The sequence below is a fragment of the Seriola aureovittata genome, chromosome 19 (genome assembly GCF_021018895.1).
Source record: "Seriola aureovittata isolate HTS-2021-v1 ecotype China chromosome 19, ASM2101889v1, whole genome shotgun sequence".
Classification (NCBI taxonomy): Eukaryota; Metazoa; Chordata; class Actinopteri; order Carangiformes; family Carangidae; genus Seriola; species Seriola aureovittata.
The window spans coordinates 18,597,863-18,623,969 of record NC_079382.1 but is presented as its reverse complement, the minus strand read 5'-3'; the positions used below and the strand labels follow the sequence as shown (position 1 = coordinate 18,623,969).

General features: G+C 40.6%; 3 protein-coding genes across 4 annotated transcripts in view; 1 reads left to right on the top strand and 2 right to left on the bottom strand.

Moving 5' to 3' along the window:
* Positions 1-111: 111 nt before the first annotated feature.
* On the top strand, positions 112-7,094 carry pcmt (protein-L-isoaspartate (D-aspartate) O-methyltransferase). 2 transcript variants are annotated; one of them, XM_056405657.1, is made up of 8 exons: positions 112-269; positions 3,156-3,260; positions 3,355-3,386; positions 3,803-3,907; positions 4,083-4,203; positions 5,129-5,214; positions 5,414-5,583; positions 6,111-7,094. In XM_056405657.1, exons 1-8 carry the CDS (start codon positions 215-217, stop codon positions 6,121-6,123), a joined length of 687 nt encoding a protein of 228 aa, XP_056261632.1. In that variant the 5' UTR covers positions 112-214; the 3' UTR covers positions 6,124-7,094. The 2 variants fall into 2 exon arrangements, with proteins under 2 accessions (XP_056261632.1, XP_056261633.1); XM_056405658.1 differs by having other exon boundaries at positions 5,414-5,641.
* Positions 7,095-7,396: 302 nt separating this feature from the next.
* On the bottom strand, positions 7,397-14,795 carry lrp11 (low density lipoprotein receptor-related protein 11). Its single transcript, XM_056405659.1, has 9 exons — positions 13,360-14,795; positions 11,939-12,096; positions 10,559-10,700; positions 10,262-10,387; positions 9,863-10,060; positions 8,601-8,768; positions 8,449-8,505; positions 8,275-8,367; positions 7,397-8,173 (listed from the first exon to the last, which is right to left on the bottom strand). The coding sequence occupies exons 1-9, from the start codon at positions 13,925-13,927 to the stop codon at positions 8,019-8,021; spliced, it is 1,665 nt and encodes a 554-aa protein (XP_056261634.1). The 5' UTR covers positions 13,928-14,795; the 3' UTR covers positions 7,397-8,018.
* A 142-nt stretch (positions 14,796-14,937) lies between these two features.
* The window catches only part of map3k5 (mitogen-activated protein kinase kinase kinase 5), a 65,097-nt gene continuing 53,927 nt past the window's right edge, over positions 14,938-26,107 (bottom strand). The window contains exons 19-30 of the mRNA XM_056405654.1: positions 25,409-25,566; positions 23,446-23,623; positions 22,591-22,608; positions 21,908-22,085; positions 21,014-21,182; positions 20,717-20,902; positions 19,653-19,758; positions 19,080-19,323; positions 18,841-18,953; positions 17,562-17,677; positions 17,118-17,194; positions 14,938-16,159 (exon numbers count right to left, since the gene is read on the bottom strand). Coding sequence (XP_056261629.1) covers positions 16,099-16,159; positions 17,118-17,194; positions 17,562-17,677; positions 18,841-18,953; positions 19,080-19,323; positions 19,653-19,758; positions 20,717-20,902; positions 21,014-21,182; positions 21,908-22,085; positions 22,591-22,608; positions 23,446-23,623; positions 25,409-25,566 — 1,604 coding nt within the window. The 3' untranslated portion in view covers positions 14,938-16,098. The remainder of the gene's footprint in view (positions 16,160-17,117; positions 17,195-17,561; positions 17,678-18,840; positions 18,954-19,079; positions 19,324-19,652; positions 19,759-20,716; positions 20,903-21,013; positions 21,183-21,907; positions 22,086-22,590; positions 22,609-23,445; positions 23,624-25,408; positions 25,567-26,107) is intronic.

Here is a 26,107-nt window from a genome sequence, read left to right as displayed (position 1 = left end):
ATTTAAACTGATTTATTATACTGTAAAATGCCCCTGCTGTGCGTCAAGGTGTGTGTTATAAAGGCCGCCCTGCAGTGAAATAGTTTGGATGTCCGGTGACGTGCCCGCCGCTCCGCCGTCTGCTCTCGAGGTTGTCAGCTTCGTTGGCAAAACAGTCGGCGCAGGCGCGGCACTGACAGCTGCTGTCTACTTACTCCGCAAAGTCTGCTTAATAATGGCCTGGAAATCTGGAGGAGCAAGCCACGCAGAGCTCGTCAACAACCTCCGCAGTGAGTCCACATGTTTTGCTAAGCGGCAGCACCGGCGTCTTCAAGGGGGAAAGCTTGCACGAAAACGGTTTAGTTTCGGGGGCTGAGTCAAGCGCGGTAGCTAGCTAGCTGGTTGCTAAGCTATGTGGTATGTTGTTGTTGACCTAGCGTTACCTCTCTCCACCCCTTTGCCAAACCACGTTTACGCCGTGGAACAGACGCATGCCTCCGTTGCTGCAAAAATAAATTACCAATAACGACACACAATACCTTTTATCTTGTATGTGGTCGCAAAATATTTTTGCAGGTTCAGTTCTTTATTAGAGTTAGCTTAGCCTGCTAGCTCTATGTGCGTCATTTGGGACGTTACAGCTAGCGTTAGCTGCGCGGCTAGGTGCCCTGCCCACATTCATTGATGTCTCTCTCTGCACCATTCACCTCACTGTTACATGAATGACACTGACAGATGGACGTGTGAGGTTATGGTCTGCAGTGCCTTTTTTAGTGGATCATAGTAAATAGCAATTTGCTGTGTCACAGTGGGCACTAGTTGTTTATTCAGGCGATAGTGAATGCACAAAAAAAGGCAGTGACTCATAGTTGCACCCTGCTAGACGGCTGTTATCTAGTCCATTATGATCCAGTCCACTGTGATCGATGCCGTCAATGCTCGTGGTTTATTCTGTAATCAGATGGTAATTCACTGTGTGGTAAAGGAGACAAAACTCTAACGCCCTGATCAGACATGTAAAGTATCTCACTTGCATAATGGAAAATGATATTCAATGTGATGATGTCTGTGGACTTGAATATGTAAGTCCAATTTCAATATAAAGTATCTAGCAAGGCTATTTATATTCTGTTCGGTCCAGCACAGCAGTTGACAGTTCAGTTGCAATCATTTTGTATTCGGGAACAGAGTCCAGTCTTGCTCTATTTGCTCTAAAACAAAAGCAAAAGCTTAACTTGCATAGTCATCTATGTTTATCTTCCATGGTAGAAGATTTGATTATTTACCATTTATCTTAAAAAAAGATTATCTACACAAGGAAGGTGAAACCAGTTCCTCAGTATGCAAAGCAAGTCAGTACTACAGGATGAGAAAATTCTGGAAATATTTTATTCTCACTGTCAGCTTTTTAGTCAAATTCAGAAGCATTATGTCAATGATGCAAATCACTTACTGGCATTGGTACAAGAACATGTTTTCAAGTTAAAGCTTCCCTTACTTGTGCATGGTATAGGGGCAAATAAAATTGTTTTGTTTAATGTTAATATTTAGATTTTATGCTCCTCTTGATTGAACGCTTTACCGGGCATTGACCCATTTAGACACACGAATATCTTGAATTTAACCCTGAGTTTGCATAAACTGGATTTAAGCAGGTCACACACAGGATGCATGCTAATTCACGACTTTGTCATTGTCTCTGTCCTCCTGACCGGTGTTCAGAACAGGTCTGTTCAGGCAGTAATAGTTCACCCAGTTACATTTGCTTAAAAAAACCTTGAATGTCTCAAGTCCAGCCCCCAGTTATGTATTAAAATTGTACACTAAGTAGATTTATAGTCTATAGAAAACAGATTATATTTGGTTTTCTTTTCCCTGGCCTTTGCAAAGACAGTTTTGAATTCTGAGAATATATTTTTTTGGATAGAAGAAAACGGTTTGAAATCTGCCAGCACTGATTATGTTAATTTCAGAAATCACTAGTAGGTGTCCATCTGGCAGCTTGTATGGTTTATTTGTAATGTATCCTAAAGTGGTGCATAGCTCTGAGGGTGAGGGGAGTTGGTAATGAGAGCAGTGCCGGCTGTTGTTGGCTTTTCCTTCCTTTGGCACCAGCTGCTACAGGAACCTGTTAGGAAGGATTATTTTGAAGACACTAATACTTCTTTGTGGAGCTTTTTTAAATTTCTTTCATGACTTGTCTATAAGCTTGTGCACTTTTCTGTAGTTTACACGTGTGGCTTTCTATGGACTGGTTCATGCCAGTAACACACATCTTTTTGTATGCTGCTACATTTAATCCGAAATGTCTTCTGATATTAAATTTTTCATATTGGGCATGTTGTGATTTGCAATTTAATTTTCATCCTGCATAGAATTTTATACTTTTCCTTCCTCTTTATCTCAGTGTTTTCCATCCTTAAGTCTCTGCATACAGTACACAGTTTAATTAGTATAGATTTGTACTATCCATTGTTGTCTAATTAATAATTATCATTACCATAGGAGTGGGTGATAAGGGAAAAATCCTCTGTCACAATATATGTAAATTCATATTACTGTATTGATGTACATAGTACAGTTCATGTCAGTACACAGATGTGTGGCACATCTGTTTGTAAGCTGCAGTCTTTATTTCATCCTGCATATATTTTCATATTTTTCACTTTTTGTCTCAGTATTTTCTGCTAATTACTCTCTTCATACAGTGATCATTATATATTCTTACTGTTAATTTGTCTCTATATGTACCATAGTAGTGTGGATAAACCCCTCTGTCATGGTGTATGTAATTGTGTTGTGTGTGGGTCATTGTCTTGAAAATCTGTTTAGAAATGAGTAAAATAACCCGACAGGAATGTTACAGTTCAAGGTATATTATCACAGTGATGGAGAAATAATAAAAAAGATAATAAAGTTTTCCTGCTCATTGATTTGGAAAATTGCCTAAAGGATAGGTAGCTCTAATGGTAGACAAAAACTCACAGTATATGTTGTATAATATAACCTAATATGCTTTGTTGTTACCTGTATCTTAATTTATGTTTTGTATATTCTTTTATGTATTTTGTCTGTTTCAGTGCAAGATGTATGTAATATACTGTATGTCTTCCTGGTGTTGGTACTTGTGCGTGTTTCCATAATACATAGTGACGCACACTCTTTTGTATCTACAGAAAATGGCATTATTAAATCCGACAAGGTCTATGAAGTCATGCTGGCCACAGACCGAGCCCATTTCTCTAGGTGTAATCCTTACATGGACTCGCCGCAGTCAATAGGTACGTCCGCTCATGAAATCAGTCTAAAATCCAAATACAGTCTGACGTCTGAGGCATGAACTAACCAAATCTATACGTTTCTTTTAACCACAAGGCTATCAAGCAACCATCAGCGCCCCACACATGGTATGACTTTAAAGACTCTCAGACACTTCTGCACCCTGTGAATCACATTTTTTTTTGTAAAGCTTGCTCCCATTCAGTCATTCAGTAGATATTAAAGAGAAGCAGCCAGAGAAATGTTCCACATTATCATCCACTTTTTATCCCAAATATAATCTTATCACTTATTTTTAGTTGCAGTTAACCAAATCTAAGCTAATTTATGGATTTGTATGGATTGCTGCCATGTTAGCTTTATCAGATCCCTCTGATATTTGGCTGTCAGAAGTGGGAGCTTGTTTGTCAGCTACTTTAGCCCTTGTATGACCTGAGTGGGCTGTACCTTGTCATAGTCAGTGTTTGATGCAATATGGATGCTGAGAGATGGGTTATAATGCAGTTTCCTTGTTGACCCCCCCCCAATCCATCCCTCCACCCAGCACGCCTACGCACTGGAGCTTCTACATGATCAGCTGTATGAGGGGGCCAAAGCTCTGGATGTTGGCTCCGGCAGTGGAATCCTGTCCGTCTGCTTTGCACGAATGGTGAGCCACACACATGACGGGTAAACGCATACAACTTCTCTTTGGTGGCTTTCTGATATAATAACACTGCTCGCTTTTAATTAGCTTGCCAACCAGTCAACATAAAATATGTCTAATGTTGTGAAATTCTTTGTGCATGAACTGAATACCATCCCTACCCTCCCACACTTTGCAGGTAGGTCCTAAAGGAAAAGTTATAGGAATTGATCACATCAAAGAGCTGGTAGATGATTCTATAAACAATGTGAAGAAAGATGACCCCAGTTTGATAACATCGGGCCGAGTCAAGCTAATAGGTAAGATGTCACTGATTGACAGATTACAGGCTTTTTGTGCATTCTTTTGTTCTATTGTGACACAATTTTAGAGTTTGCTTGTGTGGCACAAATTGCAGCTGACTGTTGGTTTTAAAGCCAGGGACAGTGTGATGCTTGTTAGACCTTTCTGTCCTCTCAGTGGGGAACTAAAAACACAGTTGCTCAGTAGACAGGATAGTGCAGTTCTAAATAATTGAGCAGCAAGTCCCGACTTTCACCCGCTCTGCAGTGGGGTGGTAGGGCTGAAACTACTGCTGAATTGCTGAACTGCTGAAACTAGTGTGGGTGTGTTAATGTATCTATTTTTTGTTTCGTAACTGAACTTTTATTTAAGAAAATTAATTCCAGTTTTTACCCTTATAGTAAGTATATTAATAGTTGCTGGATACTGCTACATATACACATATACATATATAAAAATAAATACACCTAAATTACTCATAACAGTACAATAAAAGACAACACCACAGAGTAACACTACATAAAAGATGGTCCGCATCAGCTTCAGCTTATTGCATCCACCTTTGTACAATACACAACCTATTCGATGTCAAAAAGTAACAGGAAAAGGAGAGCTGCTGTGGTTTTTTGGCAGATGTAAGAAATTTTAAGACATTGTGTTTCAGTGCTTAATCTGTGATAGGAAACTAGATACAAACCTAGAAATATTACACATAACTGATACAGTGTCAAAGTGCTGAGATGTAATTCTGTCATTAGCCACCTATGTATAGTATTTGTCCTTATTTGAGGTATTTTTTACATCTAAATAATTGAAAACAGAATTAAAAGACTTGTCAGTAATGAGCACAGCCATGTTTAAATGTTTAACCGACAGCTTGACGAGGACATCCATCCATGTGTTGTTTGTGGCAGGCTGTAAGTGATATCCCGTGTGTTTCAGTGGGAGACGGGCGAATGGGTCACGAGGAGGAGGCGCCTTATGATGCCATCCATGTTGGCGCGGCAGCACCCACTGTCCCCCAAGCTGTGAGTCTCTCTGAATACTGATGACCAAGGTCACATTGTTCCAATTCACTTCAAAACGAGGAATTTAAATTACTGACTTTGCACAACACGGCAGTTAAACTAGCTTGAAATAGCAACGCGGGAATGTTCTCCTCAGCCATCCTCCTCGTTTGTGTCTCCGTGCTCTTGACCTGCTACATTCACCTCGTTTCTCTCCCAGCTCCTGGACCAGTTGAAGCCCGGCGGCCGGCTGATTCTCCCCGTCGGCCCGGCGGGAGGAAACCAGATGTTGGAGCAGTACGACAAGATGGAGGACGGCAGCACCAAAATGAAGCCCTTGATGGGGGTGATTTATGTGCCTTTAACAGACAGAGACAAGCAGTGGTCCAGGTGGAAGTGACTTCCTTCTCCCCCCTTCTTCCCCTCTCTCCTTCTCACAGTGGCAAAGGTGAAATGGTGTGGCTTGGAGCAGGATATGGATCACAAAGGGGCTGCGTTTTGCTGCTTGTTGACATTTTTTGCTTCTTCCATACCATACCAACTGGCTGCATGTTTCCTTCCTCTTTTTTAACACCATGGTCCTAAATTGGTGCCTAGCTAATGAAATTAGTCTCTCTGTGACCAAAACACGAAACAATAAACTGAAATAGCAGCAGTGTGAAGGCAAATGCTTGGTTTTCAGAGCATGGCTACTTAATTTGAATGATCATAAGACATTAAGCCCTAATTGCCTGACTATTCTCTTTGATCTTCTACTCTGTGAGATGTAGAAAAAAATGGATTTTATTGTGGTGACAGATCTTAATATTTTGCATGTCAATGATTCTAACTCCTTGTGTTTGCATGACAGGGGTACGGTTTCTTGAATGCTGCTCCTCTTCTCCTCTTCTCTGACATTCGATTTGTGTTTCTCACAGGGATGAACTTTGAAGAGGAAGACCGTCCATAATCCACCTTTAAGTTTGTACCTGGAGAAAACTCGGATGGGGTCAAACAGCTCTTGACATTTTTGTTCAAAGCATAACAAAACATGCTCTTTTTTGTTTTAAGTTTAACGATGGACTAGAGTATCACACTGATGACAGCCCAGAAAAGGCTGGGAAGAAAGACTGCTTGAAGCTCAGCACAGAAATATCTGGAGAGGGCGTTTTGTTTTTCTTTTCAGGCCTGCATCTTTTTGGTTATGTTTTCTTTTTAACTGCTGGATTTTAGGTTTGATTTTTTTTTCGTGGTTTCATCATTTGAATTACAGTCAGCCATTTTTACATTATTACATTTCAGCAGCATCAACGCTGAATGTAGGAGGAACGCCGGACAGCGACGAGGAAAGCCTTTTAGATTATTCACCTAGCTACAGTGTGTGTGTGTGGGTCATCTTAACTGTAGACTTCACTGCTAACATATGAGCTTTCTTCCCTTGCCCGCAGTATTAGGAACACACACACACACACAGGCAACACAATGGCTGATATAACCCACACATCCTGTTTGGTGTGCAGCACTCTTTAGGTCATTCTACACATAGAATAAGCAGCGCATTGGATCATACTGAACATAACTCCGAAGAGAGCGGAGCACGAATAACACCGACACACGTGCACATGCAGGGCTGTGCTTTCCACTTGGTGATGTGTTGCTTTCTGCCGCTGGTTTTTCCATTAACAATTTGTGCAGGCTCTTCTGGTGACTGATGCTAAATGAGATAGTCACTGCTTTGCCAAAATAAACTCCAACAATTTAAAGCAAATGAATGTCTGTTTTCTTGAGAAACAAAAAAACAAAAAAACACATCAAATTAAAAAAAAAGCATATTTTATTTTGGGTGATCTAAGTGATGGATGATGATCTGGCTTTCACAGTTTACAGAATGGCATATGAAAATAAAGAGATGCTTATGTTTTTGTCTGCGTTTTCTTATTGAATCATATGTGTGCAGGCTGCAACCTGAAGTCGAACTGAGGTCCAGATACCATCAGCACAACCACACACTCCTTAGAAATATATAACTAAACACCAAAAATAGTTTGATAACAAAATAATGCAGTTTTGTGAGTCGTTGACACCAGTATTTTTTGATATATAATAAACTTTAATATCTCACATGAAGACAGCACTTAGAAAGAATACATCTGCGTAAATACAGTTTCATACTCCACAAATGTTTGCGTGAGAAAGAAAGATATGCAACAGACTCAGGCAGGAGTGGGTTCAACTTACTATGGCTTTATTCTGGGATACTGAAAGACTAACTTTAACAACAGGCACTCCAAAGTATTTAAGTTCTGCCCTCAGTTTAGTTCGGGTAAAATCTACAGCATGGTAGATCAGCGCCATCCAGTGGCAGAAATACAACATTTTTATGCAGCACTAGTCAGGAAAATGAATAAATAAAATAAATATCAAAGCAACCAATTTCAGGGATGAAAATTATTTTAATAAAAGGGACTTAAGGTATATCCCAGAAATCAATGGGGGAATACAGACCAGTATATCAGCATCTAAGTAAGAATGTTGATAATTCCTCAGGGATTCACAATCAGATTTTGTTAAGACAACATAAGCATGAATTCACGAGCATCTATGTCATTGGTTTTGATGACAGCGTCTATCAGCAGCAGTTTTATCAATCAGAGGGGTTCAGTGTGAGAAACTTTCATGATAGGTGAGAGTTGGGATGTTTCCAGCTTGAAGTGAGGACAAATTAGAGACAAGAAATGCAGAGTGCAAGTTTAAGAAGTCCTGGCTCAGGCTCTGATGATGACACCCTCTCCGAGTCTCTTTGTCAGATATCTGCGCTCTTCTATTTGCTGCCCCTGATTGATTGGCTACAGGTACATGCCGTTGATGAGGTAATCAGACTCCTCCGTGGTGAGGGCTCGGGCTTTCTTCAGCTTGTGACGAACGAGTCTGAGACGACAGCCGATCATGAGCAGAAGCAGGGCGGTGATGATTAGTCCGAGAGCCAGAGGAAGGATTGCACCTGGAGGAGGAGGAAGCAGAGGCCGAAAACACAGAACATTACTCATAAACCATGAAAGGAACAAGAGACACAGAGACAGAGACACAGACGCTGGGTCTCACCTGACTCTGGGACTGGATGTCCTCCCATCACTGGAAATGGTTTTGAGACCGGGACGTCGCTCTCTGCTTGTTTCTGGGAGACTTTAGGGGCAGCTATAACAACAGGTACAAATGCAGTTTAGTTTATGAAGCAGTCAGCTGTTCGACGCTTTTCTCCCGTTTAAGAAAAATTACCTATTTCAGTCTGTCTGGTGATGGGAGGGGCCACAGTTGCTGGTTTGAAAGCCGGACCTGAAAGATGTTTCCATTATTTGTAAAATGTATAGTAGTTTACGTTGCAGTTACAAAATTAGTATAAAACAAAAGGGCAAAAAGCTAATTCTCACTTTTTTGTATGCATTCACTGACACAGTCTGATTCCTGGAGGAAATTGTTATGGTTGCCCTGGCAACCACCATACAGAAAGTGTTTGCATTCTCCTGCGTTTTGGTCATAGTACCAGCGTGGGAAGGTGCCTTTACAGGGTCCTACGACTGGAGCTGCAGCACACGGATCTACAGGTAGAGAGAGAACGGTTTACCTTTACCTTGTTTCACATTTGACATCATGGAAACATGCAAACTTACCCCCTCGTGTACAAGCACATAGGGACAACTGGTGTAGCATAGCTCCAAAACAATTAGTGGATTATCTGATAAGTTGATTGCAAAAATGTTATCCTACAACAATTTGGATGAATTATTTGTCATTTAAGTAATTTATCCAACAAAAATGCCAAACATTCAGTGATCTCAGCTTCTCAAATGTGAGGATTTTCTCTGTTTGAAAATTAAAATGCTTGGTTGCTGGGCTGCTGGTTGGAAAAACAAGCAATATGAGGGCGTCATCTTAGGCTCTGGGGGATTGTGACAAGCATTATCAACTATTTTCTGACATTTTATTGACTAATGAGGGATTAATCAGCGATAAAAACAATCCTTACTTTCAGTGATAGAAGATTAACTACATTACCCACAATAAACAGAGTTCACCAAGACAACAATGTACAAAATATATCTGGTGCTATTCCCTTTGACCTCTCCTCTCTCTGCTATACAATGGGGACTAAATTTGCCAAGCATGTGAACATGGGCCTGAGCATTTGTGAAATGAAGAAAAGACTCCTGAGAATACACCTCACCCTAGTAATACATATGGCAAACAGCAATGGTGGAAGTGTTTGCCTGATTCAGGGATCAGATGGCGGAGGGGACAGAGGTGCTTTGTTCCTGTACTCAGAGAATATGCAGCACGGAGCTGCTTTCCCAGGGAATGCAGAGTGGCCCTGTGGCTTTGCCAGCATTTTCAGCTCTGTGCTATGACTCAATGGCTGCCTACAGGGGCTCCATCTGCTTCTCTGTCCAGACACGCACTAAAACCATCTCTGCCACTTTACAAAGGGCTACTGCACTAAAGACACAGTGATGGAGGATCACACTGCTAGTGCACATTTGAACAGGTGCTGCTAAAGTAAAAAAATTCTGGTAGATTCTCATCCAACCATGTATTCCCACCCTACTATGTTTTGTGTTATCACACACAGCAACATTTTCAGGTCTCTTGTTGCAGTTATTCGAGATAAAATGTGTTTAAAGACATAAACACTTGCATTGACTGACAGAAGCCTTCTGTTGACTGGGACTTTGTTGAGTAACAGTGCTGTCCTGAAGTGGTACGATGCTCTCTATGGTCTTCCTGGGTCCATTCTGGAGCATGGAGCCATCCTCAGCCTCCTCTGTCTGAGCTCCAGATCGATGAGGGCTGGGTAGGTCGACAGGGTGGGTGACTGACTTCCTGCTGCTGTCGACTACAGTAATCACAGAAAAACAGATGGATGGTGGGTGGATCTGAATGCTTTTGTGTATTTTTTCTTCTTTCTTGCCCTTTAAGCGTGTTTCCTTTAACTGATTCTGATAATACCAGATATTATAAAAGACAGTGCTTACACCATCAAAAAAAAAACAAAAACAAACAAGCCAAGCATTTCTGAACAGGAAATGTTTCTCACAGTTTGGGCAGAAGTCTTCATCAGAGCGATCTGGACAGTGTTGCTTCCCATCACAAGCATAGGTGATGTCAATACAGCAACCGTCATCACACTTGAACTGGTAGTTTGAACAGTGACCTGTGCACACTGCGGACACAGAAAAGTATAACTACACATCCGGCCACCACAAAAGCTCAGCTTCAGCAACACCTTCATTTGGGTTTAAATATGAACCTTGGGAGAATCAGTACATCACAAAGGAGCTAAAAACAAAACACACACACACATCAAAGATACATGTTTTGGTGAGTACATCACCTTCTGCTTGGTGTTTTGGTGCCAGCACAGTGACGGAGACGTTGTCGGAGCTCTTCTGGCCCGATATGTCCGTGACTGTCATCTGGAAAGTGTACACACCCTCCTGGAGACCACTTATCTTCAAAAGCCCTGGATGGGTCGCCTTCAACACACATACAAAAAGAGTCTAAGGATGGACAACAGTTCTGCTATCAGATTTGAATAAACTCTATGAGCAAAGACCCACGTTTCTGAAAGCCTCTATTGTTTTATATCTCTTAAATGTAGGACAGAGTTTAGCAGTAGGCTAACATCTGTACCCACACGAGTTCAGTGGAGCTAAGAGGAATTTTCTTTGTGGTTCTCAATGCATTAAAAAAATGACTTTTGAGGATACACTGTGAGCCTGGGGGTTAGGGTGCTGACCATGAACTGCATCATCCCTTGTTCGCGTCCGGCTGGAAACATTTCTTGCATGTCATTCGTCAGTTCTGTCTCTGCCTTCATTTTCTGTCATATGTCTATTGTCTGATTAATAAAGGTCTAAAATACACAAATAACAAAAGATAAATATAAATACTCAAATAATTACACTATAAATATGTATGAAATGCTCAATTTTATCATGTAAATACTTGAAAAATTGAAACGCTTCATCACTTTGATGCAGTAATGATATCAACATCCAATACGCCATAACACAGTCCTGATTACCTGGTACACCTTGTGGTGTTTAAGGGATATTTACAAGTCTCTGACAGCAGACACATTGGACAGTATACATTGTCATATCAGCCACCCCTACTCTAAAGATAGCAACATATCTTTCCGCAAAAAATGCCTCAGTTACTCAGAATAATCCACAGGCCTCGCTGTCAAGTGTTTTCAATGGGAACTATTTTCTGTTGAAGGTAGGAAATGGTGAAAACTGACCATACATGAAAGTGTTGGAAGTTTCCCATGTCACTTCTAAAACCGTGAACAGAGGGCAGGCTCCAAGGCAGGTTTGTGCATAAAAACTCTTTTTCTCTTTTGATACAGTAGGGTATTATGGAGCTCTGGACACAAGCCACTCTGTTGACTTAAATGCGACAACTAATGCAAACACACACATGTAATTTGACTCTGATGCCTGTGACCATTTATACTGCAAATGCAAATGTTAGAATCATCTGATTCCAAAATGAGAGAATACCAAAGCCTCTTTTCCTCTGGAGTTTTAGCAACGTTCACAAGAAATTCAATTAAGTGGAGTGAGCTAGAGCAATCCACTGTCAGTGAGTTACAGGCTTTATTTCTCACACGGAGCACCCAAATTAAACTGTGTATGGTCAATATGCTGCAAAGTGGCTTGGCTATTCGTATTAACTGAATATAATACTATGTGACGTAAACACTGACCTTCATATTGATGGCTGTAGCCCCTTTAACAAGAGTCCATTCATAGTGGCTGATCCCATGGTCATCCACACTGTCCCGGCCATCCAGGACGGCCCAGTCTGTGGGCAACTGGATCACCACATCCTGCCCAGCGTCACTGCGAGGAGGCTCATCCACCTCTGCAAACAGGAAACCCTCAGTTATATGTGGTATACAGTGGGTTAAGACATTCAGAAAGGTTATTAAAAATAGAGATATCTTTACATTTGATTAAAAGATTGTACTTATTTAATGCTGTGATTGCTGATTATTTTATTTTGATTAATTGTTTAGTCAATAAATTGCCAGAAAATAGTGAAAAAATACCAAACAATTTCCCTTTCAATTGAGATTTAGAAAATGATGATTTCATTATCAAAACAGTTTGTGGGTAATTTCTGTAACTGCACAATCCACTGTCCACTCTGCCTGTTTGGATGGAAATCACTAGTAAAACAAATAAAAGAGATAACTGTTGTCATACAAACACCTGCTGCTGGTCTCAGTGCCCTGGTCTAATTTTGCAAGACCAAAACCTAAAAAGCAAATCATTAACCCACGCTGCCTGTTTTATCAAGATAAGCAGCAGTTTTTAGTGGCTAACCCTAAAGTGCTGAGCTCTACGGAAGTGTTAGAAAACTGATACGTTTCTATTATTGCATAAACCTTTCCAATATGGTTGTGCACAATAAATAAAGGCACATCAGTCATCCCTTTTTCATTGCTGTTTTGTTTACTGCATAAGAAGAGTAGCATTCTACTGAATAATTAAGTAACATTTCCAGTAACCATCATAAGTCACTCACAGATCCCTGCTGTGCTTGTTCATCTTCATTCATTTTCACTCACAAACAAATGTTAAGTCATTTTTATTCTGTAGTTCTTCATGTTAGTTCAGCAAAAAGAAAAAAAACCCTTTACATAACATTTGAAAATTCTCCTTTCTTAGTTGTATTTCAATTTGATCAGTAGCTTTAATTATTGAACCACTGGTTAAAATGTTACCTATGACAAGGTAACCAGAATAAAACCTTTACTTTGTGCCCATTATAAAATCGGAGAATCCTTTGCTTGTTTCAGCAATGTAACTGGATTTTTGTTAAGTCGTTGTCAGTTATAATTAACAAGTTAATAGCAAACCAGCATGTTTACCTGGTTATTAAATACTTGTTCACTGGTTAAGTAAGCTTCAACTAGTGAACCATACAACAGATTGTTAACTGCAAGGGTAAACATGGACCCTGTGTATTTTTTAATAATCTTAACCTAAGATGAACAGTAGGTTAGGCATTCAGACACAGAGTCATTTGCCTAATAATGATATGATATCATGATGATATCATGGACGAATCATTTTATGATTCATGGTCTCAGGTCGTGTTGTTACCAGCAGCATCTCCCACCTTGTGCATCACCCTCATCAGGGAGCCCTTCCCCCGGCCTCCTGGCTGAACCGCTGGATGAAACAGGGAGGTGTCCCTGCGTTGTGTTGGGAGTCCGGCTGTATGTGGTGAAGCCTTGCTGTGGAGCGAAGGAGCAGACATTTTTGTTCCTGTAGGTGCAGTTGAACAGGTAGCATCGGAGGCTGTCCCCGGGCTGCCTCAGGTCCTCCTGGACCAGCGCCACGGTGCAGTGAGGCTGGGAGCAGCAGGCGTGCAGGCAGTCCTTCCAGCTGTACACCCTCTCCGGCACCAGCAGGAAGGTGGCCCCTTGCTCCACAGAGGCCCTAGCCCGGATGATGCGCTCCCCAACGGCGTCGAAGTCGCCCACACAGGAGTCAATCACATCGCTTGCCCTGTACGCCTGGTCCTGCTGGAGCGTCTTGCGGAACTCCTCCAGCAGCTCCTCCACCCCTGATATCTTAGATTTAAGGTCCGATATCGGAGAAGAACGAGTGAAGGCAGGTTGAACCGTCAACAACAACAACACAACACAAGCGAGCAGCAGCCAGGGATGCTTAAGCAGAGCCATGTTGTTCACGCAGCTAAACGGCGTCTCCTTCTGCCTCCGGCTGGTCTCCGACGCATGAGGCTGCTTACCAGCAGAGGATGGCCTTCCTACATGAAAATAATATCTCCGCAAATGGCGAATTTTAAACACAGTATTTTACAGAAAAATCGTTGCCAGATACTGTGCGAAGGAGCTAACGGTTAGTCCTCTGACGATGCTAAAAAGTGTCGTTGTCATGGTGAGGGGGAGACGGCCGCGAGACGAGAACGTTCGGGTGCTATGGCTCAGAATCCACTGACGTCACCGATATGAATAAATATGGCAGGCAGGAAGCAGCACACCTGTACCTCAGACAACTACACTATTACATCTCTACCAATGGGATTTCTGTACAGAAGAAAACACAATTAAATATTTATTCATGAATACCGATTTAGCCTACAATAGTAGCTATTCTACATTATGGAGACAAGAAGCAGAAACCACACAGGACTATTAAACTTACTAGATTTATACTCTTTATTCTTTACTAATGTATATCTTACTTACTTGTCTCTTACAAATGACAAAATGGATGTCTGATTGTAATTTTCATGTCACCCTTGTTGTGTGTGACAGTGGTCTAAACAAACACGCAACAAGCAAACCTTTAGCTCTGTTGATCTCTCTTTTGCTTACTGGTGTTTGCTTTCCTTAAAAGGCCCATTATAGCCTGCAGTCATTTGAACAGCAGCACAAGTTAGACTACAACGGAACATTTTTTTTATATCACTTTATGTGATCTATTTACTTTTTCTGTAGCCCTAAAGTCTTTGTTTTTTATTGTCCTGTAATATTTTCAGGCACTTACTTATATTAAGATGTAATTAGGTATGTGTGTGTGTGCATTTGTCTGCCTGTATCTGTATGTTTTTTTAGTTTTACAGTGGAAAGCTCCTTTAATTGCATCTGTTTTAGATTGTGCTACAAACAAACCAGTAGGTTGTGTGTTAGCCTATTATGTAAGTAATGCTGATGCAAAAACTACAATATTTGTTTCACAGTTTCAAGATGAAAAGTTTTATTTAACAATATGACACAAAAATCTTGAATCATTATAGATATGAAACAAAACAGACACACTGCTCATGATTAGTTTCCCCCGGTTTCTGACATCATGTTTTAAAATAATTTAAAAAAAAGTCAAGGCTCTTCCATGTGAAATTTGTTTAGCATTTGATATTTCATAACAACATACATGTGATTGATATCTACACAAGCAAGATAAACACAATTTTGTCAGTGTACAAGAACAAAAACAGAGCAAATGATCCAATGTAATATCAATTACTAACTGAATATTATCTCCTTTGATTTTTGACACTACGAGATACAATAATATCCAATTTATGTTTCACATGTTCATCATAGACTCGCTCCAGTCCACATGGAGATTTGACAATGTTTAACAATATATTTTTAAAGTACATAAATGTTGTTCACATATAATTTTATAACACAATATTTACATGTTTGTGAAAAATAAAAATGTAGATTCCTATCAAAAAAGGAAATGTGAAAAAAAAAACATCCACAATTCAAATAAGTCTCAGTACTGATAAAAAAAAAAGAAAAAAAAAGAAATTAAAGAGGGCATGCATTGACATCCTTCAGATTACCATAACAATTAAATTAAAAATCAATTTAAATAAAGTAGTGACTAGATGCCTATGATAAAAATATTAGTACAGATGAATTCGAATGTAGTATTTTGTATCTCAGGCTTATATTAGAAAAAAGTCAGTCTCCAGCTTTGTAAACGTGACATCTCGTAAAGACGGGAGAAAAATGTTTTGACAGTTTTCAAGGTTTGAATGATAGATTTTCCACCAAAATTATCATTTTCAAACGCACCTGTAACAAAAACGCAGCGCCATGTCCATCAGGCATAACAAAACTAGTGGCACTTCTTAGTAATTGTTGCTTTCACAATGACCTCATATCCAAAATCCTTGTTTCATAATTATAAAACACTACAAGAACAACGGTCAGGGAGTTTTGTTGTATGAATTGACAGCTGCTCTGCACACATGGTGAACACAGGTTCTTCTCCTAAAAGTCTTGCTCTTATAAATTCTGAGGTAAAGAGGAGAATACTGAGTTAATGGGACAAAGGTCCTGGCTTCTCTGAGTGGTTGTCGCCACTTAAGGCCTCAGGTTGGCTTCTGCCTGTAGTCTGTGATGGCCTTCCATAGTTTACACAGGATCCCACCTCTGACAAGAAACAGTGAAAAGACTGTTAGGTTACAATATACAGCACAATACAGTATTTTGCAGATTGTATGTACATAAATTATCCTGTATGTCCTATAACTCGGTTTTCCAAGAACTGAAGAAAGGCTTTTTTTTTTGCCGCCCACAATTCCCCTTTCTAACATTTCATTACTTTTGACTGTTTTTTCTTGTCCTGAGAGTCAGGCAGTGCGTAGTATGAGACAATGAGCTTCCTGGCTACTGTCGCTAACTGTACTAACAGTGCTTGCTATACAGTAGGTCTCCACAAAAAATGATTTAACAGCCTTGTCTGCATGCCGTCACCACTCTCACCTCTATAAATGTGGGGCTTGTACTGCTGTTTACCACCATCCTTTTTTATACTGTGGGATGCCAAAAGCAGAAATGAACATATCCTGCACATATAGTAATGGCTATAATGGCTCAATATTGGTTGTTGACTCTTTTCACTCTTATGTGAACATGACACAATATGAGCTGAGAAGATGCCACAGATGGGAGAAATTTAAAACAGTCAGCTAAGAAGCAGGTTTACAGATGTGATGTGATCAGCTTGATCAATTAACCACAGCTCTGCCAACCCTACCTGAACCTAAACTTCACAATTAGTGCGACCTCCTGAGCAGAGCCACATAAAGGCTGTGAGAACTACATCCAGAACCAAATCTGTGCCACCTGTGAAAACACTTTCAGAGCTTGTGAGCACAGTTTAGCTACCTGCTAAATCCTGAGAAAGTGCAAACTTTGCCTTTGCAAACCTAAAGTAAGAACCGGAAAATACATCAATACAAACTCTACCATTATGCACAGACTTCTGTGGGCATTCGGGACAATTAGCGTGCTACAGATGGAAGTGTCATCATGTATTTTTGTAACTAAATAAACACAGAAGTGAATCATCTTAAAAAGAGTAAAATAAAAAAGACGGATGTACTACCTCAGTCTTAAACTCTTCAGATCGTCTCTTGTTACATCATGGAGGATGTCGTTCAACGTATACTCCTCATTCAGTATCTAAGGAGTCAGAGTGGATAAAATGAGATCAATACATTCTTCCTCAGTCTTAACTGTTCATTTCCCACAATATGATGAAATGCCTGAGAAGCTTTGGGTAAAGCTCTGATTGAAGACAAATCATGATGGCACAAACGGCAAGTCACTATGTTAATATAAACATACATACTTTTCTTGTACCTAAATAAACTCTGTAACAGATTCATGGCAAATCCAAGAAAACTTCATTCTTACATGAACAGTGTTAATGCAGTTGAAAAAATGGCAAATGATAAATGAGCCACATGACAACAACTGACAAAATGATTGAATAATAAAGCACGCAGTAGTCATGGTCCAGCTCCAGAAGATAAAAGCAGGGACTCACTCTTTCTATGGAGTCCTGGTCAGCACCGTAAAGCCTCAGCCAGCTGGTCAGCTCCGAGTCTTCATGTCTGTCTGGAGTCTGACTCGTCCCTCCCTCCGTGGGTGACGTGGGGACGTCTGCCAGAGAAGGGAGTGAACAAATTCCCTCAGTGCACCGGAGCTCAATCAGCTGACATTTCCACAAAGAAAAACTGTGCTGCATCATCACAGAAGCCAAAATCATCTATTCATTCACTGAGTTCATAGCTACCGTATACAGCACTGCACATGTCAGAGTGATTCATTTTATAACTTTGCTTATTCAATATCTTTTTTTCCTATGCCATGCAAATTAAGGTAATAATCAATACTTAAAGCCCAACCAATATAGTATGCTGTATATACACATTGTAATAATATTGACTCACAAATAGTGAAATAGATAAATAAAAGTAAAATATACTTTGTATGTTGGCAGATATGCAAAACAAAACTGCATCTATTATCACATGTAGTATGAGGAAAAATATCAAAGGAAAGTAAGTTATACTCCAAAATTAAAACTGGGCCGTCCTCTACATATAAAACATTTGAATGATCATAACAAAATGTAAAGAACAACAACGATAATAATAAAAAAATCATAAAAATCAAAATCGGCAGGCTGTATTTTTGCATATATTTTCATGTATTATATAAACTTCATAATTGAACTTTAACATGTTTTGTTCAAGTTGTGGATTTATTTATAGTTATAATTCATGACAATGTCATTTCCAGTCAATTTTACTGTTCAAAACATATTGTTATGTAACACTGCATTGTGCACTGTACATAATGTTTATCATGACTCTTTACTGACTGAATGTAAGTAAATCCCACCAAAAAGGCTTGTGTTAAAAGCTAATATCTGATGATATAATGTTTCTGTTGATATGCAGTAATTCTCAGATATTGATATTGGGCTCAAAGGTCCAATTTGGACACACAAGCAAATAAAAATGGCAGCACATATAAAGATCTTTTGAGAGGCTGCTATCATTTCTTCAATAGCAATATCATCAAATCAGCAAGTCAGGATGCATTTGATAAAAAAAAAGAAAGAAGAAGTTCTGTTCATGTGCGCTGTTGTTACAACAACTTCTATAAATTACTTAGTGAGCTGAAGGGAAAACAGTCTGATGCAACCTTGGTGAATGTTTGAATGTTTCTTTGCGCTTTCATGCATTCTACAGCAGCTGCTGTACAAGTGAGGCTAGTATAACCTACAGTCAGTGTTAAAATGAAATCAGAGTACAGACCTGCGGGCTCAGATCGCAGCCTCAGTAGTCTGATCTCCTGCTCTCTCTCTTCCAGCACTAGTTGCAGGATGGCCTGATACTCTCTCTCCTTCTCCAGCAGCTGTTCCAGCAGCCTGGAGTCAAACAGGTCGCAGGAAACACAGCAGGAGTTTTTATTTCACAGACTATTATCAGAAATGAATAGATAATAACACATCTAATGGTTTATCTATCCGATTACAGTAGACGTTCATGCCTACCTGTTGGTCTCCAGCTTCATCCTGCCCAGCTCCATGCTCACAGAGCGCTGTGCATTGTGGGACTCGTGTGAGACGGTGGAGCTGAGCGTGCTGACTCCCGACGTGGCCACGGTGTCGTCGTGGGCGGCGATGGGAGGAGCCCGGCTCTGGTGGGCGGAGTTTCCCTCCGGCTCAGTGTCGTCGTCGACGTCCTCCTGATCGGCCGGGTCACTTTCTGAGGCCAGACTGAAGTGAGGCCGCAGCTCTGAACACACACAAGACACAATGATGATCAACAGGACGGACAGGATGCACTTTGTTTGATTTATTTGTTATGTATGGAAAATACCATTGATTCTGATGCTGCACTAAGATCAGATTCCTGACAAGTAATCATAAATATATCTTAAAAGTAGGTTTAGAACTGAAAAGATTAAAGTTGATTAGTCGATCAATAAGAATATTTAGACCAATTTCGATCATTCATGAACTGTTTCGATTGATTATGGAGTCAGTTCCAGCTTCTGATGTGAGGATTTGCTGCTTTCCTCTGTTTATATTATTATTATTATAGCACTCTGCTCGAGACACTACCTGGCACCAGGATTGTGATGGCGGTCTGCACAGCTTTGCGGATGATGTTGTCCAGAGCAAACATCCAGTGAGGCTTGATGTTGTGGTTTCGCAGCACTTTGTTTACCTGGAAATGTGAAAGGTTCAACAGTCAGAAAGAAAGTTATACTGTATTCTAATACTGAATACATTTCAAATAATTGCAAAATATAGTTTATTGTTCTTTCTTATTCTCATTATCCTCTGCTACACTGACCAGAAGGCATCTTTAAAGCACCATTCTACTGTATGTTTGCACAACTTTTAAGATATTTCAGTCAATTATTGAATTTTATAACTTGTGCTCTATAAACCAAACTATGAATCTTCCCGGCTGCATGAATTTCTCCCTCCTCTACTCTACATTGTTTTCACTGATGACCAACAGGAGGCATCAGAGCTTCATCCTCTAACAGGATTATGCAATACCTCTTCCTCATACAAAAACAACCACTTGCTCTAGTGCAATATCATCTGCACAATTGCATCTCTGAAGGGGAAGAGCAGAACAGCCTTTTTATACGATGTGCAATTACTCCTGACAGACCCCCACCTTTTTACTGCCTCACTTAAAGGTTACAAGTATTTCACAGTTAGCTGTCAGATCACTGTGCAGGAGGAGCAGCAACACGACAGCACTGCTGCCGTCTGCAGCTCATGCAAAATGACAACAATTATCCTGAAATGTTCGGAGCCCATGGTCTGTGCAGAGGCTAGGAGCACCTCTGCCTACAGATAGGGGGATTGATAATAGACGGAAAATTACATGTTACAGGTGCAGGAGAAGAGAATCTCAGCAAATAAAGCTTCAAAACAACAGTTTGGGTTTTGTCGCTGCTGCAGTTTTAAATGTGAGCCTCCGATAAAGTGATGCAAGAAGCAGAGAGATGTGGAGTATTTTGGGTTTGGGTTGTTTTAGTTTGATTGATAACATTTTGATCAATAATTCATTAACCCAGTAGGATGAGATGTGAGATTAAATAAAATAAATACCATGACCTTCTGGCTCTGTGATGTGACGCAGCGTTTTTGTGTGCAGTACTTACAGCGTCCTGGAAGCCAAACAGCACGACCTGCAGCTGACTGATGGCGCTGCTGTCGAAGTCCAGCTCCAGCTTGAGTTGACTCAGCGTGTTGGCGATGATCTTCCTGTCGGCCATGCGCACAAAGTCAGCCAGACTGACCACGAGGGTGGAGATGAGCTGAGGCTTCAGCTTCATTTCCTCAGAGCCCTGGGAGGTGAGAGGGGTGGGAGAGGAAGATGAAGACAGATGAGGTATACAGGAGTTATGAGGGCTTTTATTATTTGACACTGCACATTTCGAGCTCCTCTCATAACCAACCTGTGTGAGGGCCTCCATCAGGTTGGCCACCACCTTGTCCCGGTCCTCTGTGAGGATGTGGTGCAGGGTGGCTCGCCTCTCGCTGTCCTTCCGAAGCATAAAGAACCCTGAATCCTTCTCATCAGGAGATGGAGGGGCACTGTGGTCCTCGAAGTTCTCCACAGGAATACTGAGCAGAAAAGAAAAGAAAACTTTTTGGACTGCCACAACAAAGTTTTATTTTCCACTTATAATGTAGCTCCTACATCATAGTTTTCAAACAAACATGCAAGTAAAACTCAGAATGTATTTAAAACTTGTGTCTTTGCTTTGACATCACTCATTTAGCTGCAGCAAAACAAGCTAAATTCTTCAAAAACTTTAACAGAGAGGCAGCGATGCAGAACCTATGCAATTAAATTTTTCTTTGATTATTTTCTGCCAATTTTAAATAAATGAAAAGAAACAACGGGTATGGCGAACATTTCTCAACTAAACTCTGTGAGGAAAAAGTTATGACTTTATATTTTTATTCATATTTCACTTATTTTGAAATATTTTCAATTGTGTTTCCATTTCAATTTTGTATTTCTATCGTGTTTTATGTGCTGTGTTTCTTTCTGTTTCACTGCTGCACAACCAACTGGGGACGAATAAAGTGATTTATTGATGAAAATGGCTTGTTTTTTAACAGCAAATAAAATAAGGGAAAAATGACTCAAAACAAGCTAAAAAGGTTGGGAACCAGCTCTGCATTGGAGTAAATCAGCGTATTATCATCAATACTGCAGTCAAAACCTAATCAACAAAACAGCATCATGTCAGGAATAAATGTCAGACTTCTACTAAAAGGCCGCTCTGACCCCGTTTACTTGACATTAAAAAAAAATAAAATGCCTGGGCGCCACTTGCTACCTGAGGAAGAGCGACCTGGGCCCCTTGACATCTCTCTCGCTGTAGCACTTGACGCTGGGCTTGAAGATGAAGGGGTTGGTGTTGAGGTCGTTGTCAGGGGAGACGGAGCCGTACTCACTGCTGCTGCTGGTGTCCTCCACCACCACGGGCACCGGCAGAGAGATGCTGCGGAGGTACTCTGAAGACACAAGATGAAATTAAACCTCACCGGTGCTTCATGTATCATTTATACACTAATAATGTGACATATTGCCTTGTAGCACAGAAGGAGATTTTTTCTGTACCGGCTATTCTTCTACCACAAAGAGAGCTAAAGCTTCCAAGACAGTGAAAACTGGATTCTAATGCTTCAAATAGATGCTACTTTATCATCAGGTTTAGCTCTGTCTGATGTATTTGGCAGGAAATGACATTATTATAATCCCTGTTTCATGTAATTTATGAAACAGGGATTATAAAGACATTCAAGAATTTGGAAAGAGGTCATGTTGTGCAACGGAGTTCTTGGAAAGGGCAGAGTCGTGTGAGGGAGGTAACCGCTGGCAGAAGAAAAATGAAAACTGTAGCCTACATGCTCTTGAGGGCAAGCAGATGTTTCTTGGAACTGATGTCCTGTTTATAAAGTAGCCCCTCTAGTGGTAAATATGTGTGAGAGATGAAGTTTAGAGAGTGAAATAACTCACCTGACCCTGGAGACAGAGCTGTGGGAGAAAAACATAAAAAAGCAGTTAATCAAGGACAAAACAGAACATTTCCCTGTACACAGTGACGGACAAGATTTTAAGCTTTTCTATAATCTTTTTGTGCTGGTGCCAGGGCGCATGATGGCATTACTTCTTCAGGGTGAAAACACAACAAGAACTGAGGCTATTCTGAAATCCAAACAATGGAGATTAAAGGTCCCATATTGTATAAAGGGAAATTTCCATGTCTGTTTTGATTATAAAGCAGGTCTAGGTTCTATATTAATACTGTGAAAATATCAAAGTGCTCAGTCCACAGAGAAATGCACGCAGCCTGTATTTAGAAATTGAGCCTTAAAACCTGCATCAGGACTTCTGTAACTCTGAGATGTCACAACACCGCTCTCAACCACGCCCCAAGCCCCGCCCACCTGGACCCACCATCCAACCTTGATTGAGCGGTTTCCTGAAAGCTGCTTTATTTTTATTCAATCACTCAGAAAACAGTCAGCTAATCAGAAGAGAGGCTCGGAGCCTCCTCTCTTCTGATTGGCTCACTGACCTGAGCCCAAGAGAGGAGATGTAAAACTACACTGAGATGGTTTTTGATTCTTAACACTACAAATAAATCTTCTTATGGATCAACGATTCAAATAAAACACAGGAGAAGTGTCAAATATGGAGGTTGCAGATGAACACTTTGTCCATAAGGAGCAGCTGGCAATTATGAACAAACACTCACAACACACATATTTAATTATATTATCGATTACATTACAGTCAGGAAGCTTAGCTACTGAAGATGCAAATAAAGAGTAAAGTAGAAAACATCTCAGCTGCAGAACTGAGCTCCACCTGTGAAGCTGCTCTTGCTCTTCTTCTTGCGGCTGGTGACTGTGAGGAACTCGTCGGTGAGCAGGTCGAAGGCAGTGGCACGACGGTCCGGGTCGGGTTCAAAGCAGCGCAGGATGAACGCTTTGGCCTCCAGCGACATGGACTCCGGGATCTCTGGGTGGATCTTAAACATGCCCACCTGCAGACAAAGTTACACACAGTTCAGTTCAGACTGCAGCCCCCCTGACGAAGTTTCAAATAAAGACCTGAAATCACACGGCTTCTGTGAACTCTCTGAGAAGTCCTGCCCTCAAGGTAAATTATTTAATCAACTGCATGGAGACAGCTTAAGTGAGTGTTTACCCGGTGAACTGTGAGTCTGCGCTTCAGGCCTGACTTTAGCTCGGGTAACGAGCTCAGAGCAGTAACGCTCAAAGTTCAAGCATGAGACTCTCATGACAATAACAACGCTAGAAATTCCTGTCGTAGCTGATAAGGAATGTTGATTTAAGATTAGCAGGGAGATGCCCCTCCCTTGAGACATTCCACAGGGATGAGTGAAGAGTATTGAGATGTTCCACTGTCTGGGGGAAAAGCCTACACACTGTATAAAGTGCAGACACAACATGAGATCCTCTGAAAGATGAAGGGGATTTAATTGCACCTAACATTTGAGAGCAGATCTCAGAATCTGCTTTTATGTTTTGTTTATATTCAGCACAGTAAAACACACGCCCTTTAATTAAATCACACTGTATGGAAAATTCCATGATTCAGTGCGATAATGGCGTTCAGACAACCCTTAAACATATTTACTGCCCTTAATGGGCTACATATGGCTAAGAAGAATATTTCATTGGTGTGTAGCACTTTACATTTCCATCCAAAGCGACCACACTTCAAACAAAGTCAAATGCAGACAGAAACTGGAAAGTGTGAGGTTTCCTCTCAATGAGCTACACACGTTTGTTTGTGTCCAAACAAACACTTGTGCACAGAGTTTCTACTGAGCTCGATCACGTTACAGCACGCAGGTGGCAACACAATGCAGGTGCACAACAGCTGACTCACTGGTTTTTATCTCCATGAAAAGGGGAACTGATAAAAGTGCAGACACAAGGGTTGCTGATTATTTTATTTAATCGCCTCTTTCTCATAAGGTCAGCTGAGGGAAAATAGCCATTTAAAGACAGAGAGCAGCATGAGGCAGTAGATTAACTGACAACGGATTTGAAGTGTCCTTGTAGAAAAAGCCTTGCACAACACACTACATTTGCTTTCAGTACTTTTAATGTGCCATTCTAACTGTGCGTCAGTTTAAGAGTTAATAAACCTAATTGTCTGGTGCCATCATGGAGTCTAAGGGAGAACTGACTAGGCACATATAGTATCTTTAATCATGCAATATGAAGCAATGGGTGAAACACATTGTGGTGGTGTTGGCAATACTTAATTCTAAACCCTTTATTATTACATAATCAAATTTACATACTTAGGTCATAATAGTAAATGAACCTTGAAAAAAAGAACAAAAACAGTTTCTAGCTCTGGGAGTGTGACAGCTAGTCAGCAGGTTAATTTAGTAATTAGTCCTTCAGCAGCCTTGTGCCAGGACAAGTTAGTGGTTAATTCAGTTTCTGTGCACTTGATAATAATGAATCAGATGATCGCGACCCACTTTTGGAGTAGGTGCACACGATAATGGTAAAGCTTTCAGCCGACAAGTTAACATCATCTTAAAAAGTGTGATGACTAGGAAATATTGCGCGTATCAGGGGAGCAATTATCAGCTTTCACACATGAAAATTGACCACATTCTCAGTTCTGTTGAAATGTCAGAGGCACAGCTGTTCATCACCACGGGTGACCAACACTCTCTGGATGAAGTCCCTACAATTGTTATCCATCTCTTCTACACCCTGTTTGTTAAAAATAACAGTTACCCAGTGGGATGATGGGATGCGTAACCACCGGTGTCCCTCACCTTGAACATGGCAGCCTGTGGTTCTCCCAGTTCATAGAAAGGTGGTTTCCCAGTTGCCATTTCTATGATGGTGCATCCGAGAGACCAGATGTCCGCTGGTTTACCGTATCCCCGAGGACCTTTGTCTATAATTTCAGGAGCCATGTACTGTAGTGTGCCTGAAAACAACATAAGAAAAACATACGAAATTCTTAGACAGACCTAGATGAAATGGGGTGTATGCGTTGCAGGCTCTCAGTGTTTCAGCAGGAGTTGTTAAACATACTTTCATTAATAAATTGTTAACGGTGTTAGATTTCGCAAAGGTTGTCATTAAAGGAATAGGTGACTTTTTGGGACAGAAACTCATTTCATTGTCAAACTGTGGATTTGTAACATTTGAACAGACACAGGCTGTTTCCCATTGTTTCAGCCCTTTGTGCTAAGCTAAGCTAACTAGCGTCTGTGTTTTTCTTTCTTTTCTTTCTCTTTTTGTCTGTTCAGCATCAAACTTCGGTCCTTTAATCACCAAGAGCTGTCTCCAGCGGTAGAAAACAAGCCTTTTGTTTTGCTTTTATTTCTGTCACTTCTTTCTCTACTGAAGTTAGCATGCTAACCAGCTAGTCTCGTCACTTTCCGATACTGAGTCACTGTAATGTCCTTGAAGAAGTAGCGCTGCTCAGAGGACGTATTATAACACAACAATGGCTGAAGCTTGGG